General features: G+C 44.1%; 1 protein-coding gene across 1 annotated transcript; it reads left to right on the top strand.

Moving 5' to 3' along the window:
• The first annotated feature begins 3,544 nt into the window (after positions 1 to 3,544).
• Positions 3,545 to 5,005, top strand: LOC124467203 (tumor necrosis factor receptor superfamily member 11B-like). Its single transcript, XM_047019393.1, has 4 exons — positions 3,545 to 3,616; positions 3,754 to 4,146; positions 4,265 to 4,447; positions 4,540 to 5,005. The coding sequence occupies exons 2-4, from the start codon at positions 3,768 to 3,770 to the stop codon at positions 4,866 to 4,868; spliced, it is 891 nt and encodes a 296-aa protein (XP_046875349.1). The 5' UTR covers positions 3,545 to 3,616; positions 3,754 to 3,767; the 3' UTR covers positions 4,869 to 5,005.
• Positions 5,006 to 8,999: the final 3,994 nt, after the last annotated feature.

Below are 8,999 nucleotides of genomic sequence, written 5' to 3'. Positions count from 1 at the left end.
GCCATGGAGAATGACTTCCGAACGGCTTCAAAAAGGTTCTGGACCACCATCCGGCGGCTCAGGAGGGGGAAGCAGTGCTCTGTCAACACTGTATACGGTGGGGATGGTGCGCTGCTGACCTCGACGGGGGACGTCCTGGATCGGTGGAAGGAATACTTCGAAGACCTCCTTAATTCCACCAACACGCTTTCCGACGTGGAGGCAGAGTCTGGGGACATCGGGGGGGGCCCTTCTATCTCTGGGGCTGAGGTCGCCGAGGTGGTTGAAAAGCTCCGCGGTGGCAGGGCCCCTGGGGTGGATGAGGTCCGCCCGGAGTTCCTTAAGGCTCTGGATGTTGTAGGGCTGTCTTGGTTGACACGACTCTGCAACATCGCGTGGACATCGGGGACAGTGCCTCTGGACTGGCAGACCGGGGTGGTGGTTCCCCTCTTTAAAAAGGGGGACCGGAGGGTGTGCTCCAACTTTAGGGGGATCACACTCCTCAGCCTCCCTGGGAAAGTCTATTCAGGGGTCCTGGAGAGGAGGGTCCGTCGGATTGTCGAACCTCGGATTCAGGAGGAGCAATGTGGTTTTCGTCCTGGCCGTGGAACAGTGGACCAGCTTTATACCCTCCGCGGAGTCCTGGAGGGTACATGGGAGTTCGCCCAACCAGTCTACACATGTTTTGTGGATTTGGAAAAGGCGTTCGACCGTGTCCCTCGGGGGCTCATGTGGGGGGTGCTCCGAGAGTACGGGGTACCGGATTTCCTGATCGGGGCTGTCCGGTCCCTGTACGACCGGTGCCAGAGTTTGGTCCGCATTGCCGGTAGTAAGTCGAACTTGTTTCCGGTGAGGGTTGGACTCCGCCAGGGCTGCCCTATGTCACCCATTCTGTTCAATACCTATATGGACAGAATTTCTAGGCGCAGCCAGGGTGTTGAGGGGGTCCGGTTTGGTGACCTCAGGATCGGGTCGCTGCTTTTTGCGGATGATGTGGTCCTGTTGGCTTCATCGGGCCGTGACCTTCAGCTCTCACTGGAGCGGTTCGCAACCGAATGTGAAGCGGCTGGGATGCGAATCAGCACCTCCAAATCTGAGGCCATGGTAATCGACCGGAAAAGGGTGGAGTGCCATCTCAGGGTCGGGGAGGAGATCCTGAACCAAGCGGAGGAGTTCAAGTATCTCGGGGTCTTGTTCACGAGTGAGGGAAGAATGGAGCGCGAGGTCGACAGGCGGATCGGTGCGGCGTCCGCAGTGATGCGGGCTCTGCATCGGTCCGTCGTGGTGAAGAAGGAGCTGAGTCGAAAGGCGAAGCTCTCTATTTACCAGTCGATCTACGTTCCTACCCTCACCTATGGTCACGAACTATGGGTAGTGACCGAAAGAACGAGATCGCGAATACAAGCGGCCGAAATGAGCTTTCTCCGTAGGGTGTCCGGGCTCTCCCTTAGAGATAGGGTGAGAAGCTCGGTCATCCGGGAGGGGCTCAGAGTAGAACCGCTGCTCCTCCGCGTTGAGAGGAGCCAGCTGAGGTGGCTCGGGCATCTGATTAGGATGCCTCCTGGACGCCTCCCTGGTGAGGTGTTCCGGGCACGTCCCACTGGGAAGAGGCCCCGGGGAAGACCCAGGACACGCTGGAGGGACTATGTCTCTCAGCTGGCCTGGGAACGCCTTGGGGTCCCCCAGGAAGAGCTGGCGGAAGTGGCCGGGGGGAGGGAAGTCTGGGCCTCCCTGCTTAGGTCGCTGCCCCCGCGACCCGATCCCCGGACAAGCGGCAGATGACGACGACGACGACGATTGGCTGCAGGGGGGTACATTATAGAATGATAACGGACACCTACTGCGTCATTGCAGAAAAACTGTCTTTTTACCGTTCTAAATTATTCCGCTGGCTACACAAGAGCCTGTACAAAATGTCTTAAATAAGTAATCATAACAACAGTGACGTAGTCAAAGCCTCCATTTACAATTGTGAAATACTTTAACAAGCTAACTTACAACAACAATGAGTGACTTCAATATTTATTTTAACCTTTTTGAAAAATGTTTCTTTTCTGAATGTAGTGTGTCAGTGTCACGTAACCGCTCATCTCACATCCCATTCACTATTCAGCTCGCTAGTCAATCTACCTCAGACAGGCTGCGGCCAACACGACAGTAGCAGCAACTCTACACATGGCCGATTATTTTCTTCTTAAAAATCTTGATTTTATTTGGGGACAATGACATGGCTCGATAGCTGGCTAGTCTTGTTGTTAAACATACTGTCAAATTATAATCACTGTTTGGAGAAAATTTCAACTTTCATGCGATCATCTCACATCCATTTGCTATTCAACTCCCTCCACAGGCTGCGACCATACTTCAGTATGCGGCCGATATTGTTCGTGAAAATCTTGATATTGATTTTGGGACAGTGACATGGCTGGTTAGCTAGCAAATCTTATTGTCAAACATACTGTAAAATTATATTTACTGTTTGTCAACCGTACACAATGTTATTGCCTTTGAATCCTGCTAGCATAACGTTATCGTTTGGGCTAATAGCTCAGCCAAGGGAAAGCCGGTGTTGGTTCTTTGAGCTGAGCAGACTAGAAATATCAGAGTTGGTTAAAGTTGAAAAACGTTAGATTTTTATTGCAAAACGCCTTAAAACACATAAAAATCGTTGGCAAGTGACCATGGTTTAAGCGGGATAATGCCCTTCGAGGTGTCCAATATCATCTGATAATGGACTCCGCGGAAGCAACGGTTCACGCCTCCGCATCGTCCATTATCAGATGATATTGGACACCTCGTCGGGCATTATCCCTATAATGTACACCCCTGCAGCCAATCAGAATTGAGTATTCACCCAGACCATGGTATAGGCCTAATATACAATAATAGAGCTTGTACTAGTGGTAGCGATGGATTAACTAATATAGGCTACAGTAATAGAACTGGAACTAAGAGTGGTAGAGATGGATTAGCTATATAGGCCTAACTAATAAACAAAACTGTATACAACTAATAGCCTACCCAGTTAGAGCTTTCCTGTAACAATGTCGTTAGACCCATTCACTGCCCCTTTTGGAAAGGAAAAATATTTTCAGACCATTTATGATTTTTAAACCACAATTTACTTGGTTCATTTTGTTTTGTTGCTGACTATTATGCGTAGTGCCTTATATTTGTTCGAGTCCGGTATCTTTCAACTTCCGTTCTCACAAATAGGCTACATAAGACAGTGTGATTTCAGTGTTCATTAACTGGAGATCACATCCTTGTTCGATTTGAAGCTTCACGGAAGTTTTTAGTTATTTATTTTTAGTTACGACTGAATGGCAACATGTTCCCGCACGGAAGCAGAATTATCCTAATTCATTCTATCATATACCGGCAGCCTATCTTCTGACCACCCTGACGCAGCATTTAGCCAACTAAATAAGTTGCATGTTTTTCCTAATAGGCTTTCCCGCCTTTGCCTAATGCCCATTGATGCTGTGAGATGTTGTATCCATTCATAAATACTGAGCCCCTCCCACCACATGTGCGTCAGGTATGCCTTTATAAAAGGATTTAGCCTTCCAAGAGCTCCCATCAGGACCAGAGAGCGCAACGCTTTTACAGCGGTGGAACATAACCTAGAAACATGGTGGGTCCTGATTCTGCTAGAGGCAAAGGCGGCATTTTATCAACATTATTTATCAATATTAGGCTACAGTCTAAGACAAACTTATATTACTAATTTTAACTGACTCTTCGTTGTTTTACCCTTTCTCTGTCCACAGTTCCTTTTGACAACGATGCTGATTTTAGGCTGTCGCTCCGGTGCCAGTACGGAACCTCACATGCAAACTTTCCAGCATGAAGACCCGTACAGCGGCCGTTTGCTAGAGTGTCAACTCTGCCCGCCCGGAACCTACCTCCGCAAAGCCTGCAGTGATGACAACGGTAAAAGCGATTGCGCGAAGTGCCCAACTGGCTCATTCACGGAGCTTTGGAACTACATACCCAAGTGCCTGCGCTGTGGAATGTGCGTGGGGAACAGGGTAGTCAAAAAGGAGTGCACCCCTTCTCAAAACTGCGTGTGCGAGTGCAAGCCAGGGCATTACTTTAACAAGTGGCTTCAAGACTGCACCAGACACACAGAATGCTCTTCGGGTTACGGTGTGATATCTAAAGGTAGATATAACGCCGAGAGCAACACAATTTTAACAAACTGTAGGCTAGTTATAGGCTAACCATTTCTTCTACCTTGTAGGCCTATAGAAGACAAACTAACTGCCTTTTGTGTCCACAGGCACAGCTGAAAAAGATTCCAAATGTGAACAATGTTCGAGTGGATTCTTTTCAGTTGAATTATCCTCTGACGCTCCGTGCACACCTCACTCCTCGTGCACTGCCGCGGATAAACACGTGGTGCTAAAAGGTCGCACCTGGCACGATGTCATTTGCGCATCATGCGCTGAGATCATCAGCCGCGGTAAGGACGTTTATAAACATTAACGAATCATTTCCGAACACCATTCAAACGTTTTTTAGTCATTGTGTTTTGTATGTGTATTCTTTTCTCAGATGGTGCCGAATTCCTACGACAAATCCTTCCAGGTTTCGTATCTCACCACAAGATGAGCGTTAGTAAAATGCGTCGGTTTGTGAAGAATTATCCACCTGCGGGATCCAGCAGACCAACACGTGCCAGCATTTTGCGACTTAACCAGAGTGACCTTATCGGACGAATAAAAAGTTGGGTTCATATGGCCACTGTTGATCAGATTAGAAAACTACCAGAGACTTTTATGAAATTGCGGATTCTGGTTGCAGATAAACTGCAGTGGAAGCTGGAGAGAATAGATACTTTAGTTAAACTTTGCAAAAGTAAAGAAGAGGTAAATATGTTATAATAGCTCATAGAAGGTATGCTTATTATTTATGGTATTTATTACAAATCTTCCTCATTTTCTCTAGTATACATTTAATACACTGTTGCATGATGACGCCATCAACTATTCAATAATGTTTACAATAAAGATCGTTTATCAACCCCATTGTTCTGGTAATGATCAATTTAGTAACTATTTATCATTGATGGTAAACATATTAACACGTTGTACAGTATGACTATGGTCTACTTGCTCCTCCACAAACACACGCACACACACACAAACACACACACATCTGCCTAGATGTAGCCTACAGGATTAGGCCTACTTGCATACGAGTGCGTTACAGTATTGAGTCATATTTCTATGGAGAGGGGTGGGCAGACAAGTGTGGAGAAAACATACATTTATAATGGTGTAAAGGTGCCCCAGACACCGCAAAAGAGTTAAGCGAGCATCCATCACGAAAGAGAACAGACCCCCAACAATCCTCCTTGAGAAAGATCTCTGACACAATAAGTACAATGTGTATAAAAGTACAATATGTAAATGTGTACTTTTAATACGATTATGTTTATTTTTTCTAGACAGAAGGTATGAGGATTGGCCTTGAAGAAACAAAGAAAATACCAACCTAACTGAAATATTGATTATTACTAAATATAATTGTTCCACGCAGAACCCCTTCACAGTTCCTTACAGACCCCTTTTCAGAGCAGGAGTAATATCCGCAAAGACTGACTTAACCGATGCGGGCTATTTACAAACAGGGCGCACTTGGGTAAAATCGCAGATTGCCTGCCACATGAGCGAGTGGGCCTACAGACAAGTTGCGCTTTCAATATGCGTTCGTGGGAGGGTCATAGTGAAAGTGAGAATTCCATCCAAAAAGGTGGGAGGATACTCGTAAAGTGCGCCTGATTATATATTCAGTGGTATTTACAAAGACTGCCAGTAAGAGCGAGCCTCTGTTCTGCGGGGGAAATTCTTCGCCTCTTATAAGCAGGTGTAAGCGCGTATTCCCGTGTGTACAAATTTACCGTATTCAATGGCAGCAATGATCCAAGCAAGGCGAAGACATACACCATTTTTTTCCGAGGGGTGTGGATGTTCTGCCCTGTAATATGTTCAGGTTTGCTGTTACTTCATCCACTAATAGGTCAATTTTATCGTCACGAAATATAAGATTGCGCTCTCTTTTTAAAGTAGGAAGATCCATGATAGATACACGTGACGTGGGCCCATTGTTTCCTCTTTTAAAGGCGCGCTAATTACGCTAAAGAGTGGAGTATGCTCTGATTGCCCGATGAGTGTCAGGTTTGATAAATAGCCTACTACACAAAATGAGGAAGCATAGCGGGCGCTATTACCGAACTTTCATTAACAGACGCAGCGTAAACTGCGCAGTCTTAGGAAATCTACCTCCCAGTGTTTTTAAGAGTAAGTTATTTTAAGTAAGCATTTTTACTGGAATATTCATATTATTTTATCATGTTGCACTAGGTTACAGTTTGTCCTTTGGCACACGTTTTCACATGCACTGTATGTAGAAATGCAAGTCTTATTTAGTTACATGTAGTTCAGAAATAGATGTAGTCTCATGAATTTTGTGTTGTTTTATGTAACGCCATGGTCCTGGAGGAGCGTCGTTTGTATGTATGTGATTGAAATGACATTAAAAACCACATGACTTGACCTGACTCAGCAACTTAGCTCATTCCTGAACACAGCTCCCAGATTGTACATTTTATTTATTTAACTGATGCTTTTGTACAGAGAAAGTGCAGCAAAAATCTGCGAACCTGTCAGCTTTGACGTGGTTAGAGTCAAGGAATTATTTGCATTTACCACACGGTGTAAAGTAACCACATTTCACCATGATGGCACAGTGCCACAGTAATATCTCAACTACAGTGCAACCACAATATCTCAACTACGATATTACATAGAAGAGAAAACAATATCATACTGTAAATGTGAAGTACAATGTCATGGAAGGTAGCCCAGTGGACAAATTGGCCAAAGTCGTTAAAGTTGGCTAAATAATAACAACTAATATTGGATTTGATTCAAAGATGCACAGAAGAGGATGCTGCACATGCTTCAAATTAATGTCATTTGACATATGACTATTGTTAGGCTAATTTGTTTAGTAAATGTAGGCATTCACCACTTTATAACCTCTTTGTGAAACACACACAGAAAGCACCATGTAATGCCTGACCATAGGCAAAATAGGATACACTCTGTCATTTTGGTCACCAAAAATGTAAATGTTGTGTGTAAAGCAGCACAGGTGTTACGTGTTGCTTGTAGTGCGCACACATTTTGCATCTGGTCTATAATAAGCTGTGCTAAGTATATAGAATTTGTTTAGTAAATACACCATTTTTATCTCTCCCTTGAAAACACAGAACATTGTGGTTAGCAGGCATGTGATGTTGAATAGGATCTCTGTGTTGCAGTTGAACAGGAAATAACACCTTATTTAAAACAGAACCGTGGCAAGAGTCAGATGGGACTGATTCAGACTGTAAATGCATTCAAGATGCCAACTGGACCATAAACAACGCAACAGCAGCCCCCATAGGCCCATCCTAGGCAACTGCATGTATGGGTGGCAGCTTGGCCCCCTGAAGTACTGTCCATTTACCTACAGAAAAAAACATGAAGCTTTTGCCTGAAAGTACAACTGTATTTTCTGTTAAAACAGTTTTACTGATAATAATGACAAATAATTAGTTGGCTAACACTGGGTCAAGTATCATGAGACGTTTGATTTATTGTTGATCCCTGCAGCAGTTGAACTATCTTTTTTTTAATTACCTTTAACGAAAGGCTTCTGTCATATGGAAAGTATTGGGTCCCCGTAGAAGCCAGGGTCCGGACCTACAATCCAACCCCCTCCACAAAATACTTGATGTACTAAAGAGCACCTTAAGCAGCAGATTCATCCAACCACAGTGTTTAAAGGAACGTTACAGGAAATCATTTCTGCCTGCTGCCATCAAACTTTACAACTCATCTGGCCCCGTCAGACCTCACTCGCCCTTTGTTAGATGACTATTATTAGACACTGTAAATTCACCAGTGCCTATTATTAAACCTATGGTCAGGAAACTGGACTTTAAGCTTGTGGCATGATGGAATTTATTTATCTTATTGCATTTATCAGAAATGTTATTGTGATTGTATTTGTTTTTATTCTTATATATGTGCCTGGCTGCGAAGACACCTTAATTTCCTCCCTGGGGATTAATAATGTAAATCTATCGAAAGATCGATATCGATAGATCCATCCATCTAATAATTTCCTGAAAATGTAATAACGCCTGAATAATTTCATAATAATGTGGACTTAGCCTGATCGAAAATGTAATACCTTATTAAATGTAATACATTTAATGTACATATACCATATTAGATTAATGGGAACATGGCTAATGTAGGCTAACACAAGCAAGTGATGCAGGCTAAACGGTTAATTCCACCTCCGGGAAATGTTCTTTCTTTAATATCAGTCAACATTTATGCTATTCTTATGGAATGGTGTTTCCTTTGCCTCGCCAGATTTCAAATTGAAATTGATTTAGGAAGTAAGAAAAAAGTTGATTCTAATACTTAAGTAGGTCGAATTACATTTAAATGGAGAACAACTTTGACTGTCAATTAGCACCACCAGGAACTACAATGGGGGGAATCCGATCACAGATTTCAATTAAAATATCAGACAGGAAATGTTATACAAACATTATTGGTCAGGTTAACATTATTGGGTTAATGAAATCTTCGATCAAATTAAGTAGAAAGCATGTGTTTATAGCTAAGCAAATACTGCATCCCTGACAACCCCCATTTTTGCAAGGGCGTAGGTTCCCATTAAAACTGTACGCATGCTTCCCAAATAACAAGCCCTAGCAGTGACGTCAAGGACTTCTATAACCAAGACAAAGAGAGCCTTCAAATATGGAAATCAGGCAGAGCTGCAGTGTGTTCAGGTGGAACCCCCCCACACCCCCACCCCCCACAGATGCTGATGTTGATGCATGTTTCCCATTATCTACATTATCAACAGATGTTCTCCTTCCCCATGCTGCCTACAGATGAGGTGACCCACCACCCCACCACTCCAGATCCAAGTCAGCAGAGTAG

Source organism: Hypomesus transpacificus, chromosome 4 (assembly GCF_021917145.1).
Source record: "Hypomesus transpacificus isolate Combined female chromosome 4, fHypTra1, whole genome shotgun sequence".
Lineage (NCBI taxonomy): Eukaryota > Metazoa > Chordata > Actinopteri > Osmeriformes > Osmeridae > Hypomesus > Hypomesus transpacificus.
The sequence above is the reverse complement of the archived record's forward strand: the minus strand, read 5'-3'. Positions and strand labels throughout refer to the sequence as shown.

What these genes read in the sequence shown, in the direction of transcription:
- LOC124467203 (XM_047019393.1), top strand. Translation starts at nt 3,768, where the DNA reads ATGCTGATTTTAGGCTGTCGCTCCGGTGCCAGTACGGAACCTCACATG. An exon ending in TTACGGTGTGATATCTAAAG is followed by an intron (nt 4,147 to 4,264) that starts GTAGATATAACG and finishes TTGTGTCCACAG; the next exon opens with GCACAGCTGAAAAAGATTCC. An exon ending in CGCTGAGATCATCAGCCGCG is followed by an intron (nt 4,448 to 4,539) that starts GTAAGGACGTTT and finishes TTCTTTTCTCAG; the next exon opens with ATGGTGCCGAATTCCTACGA.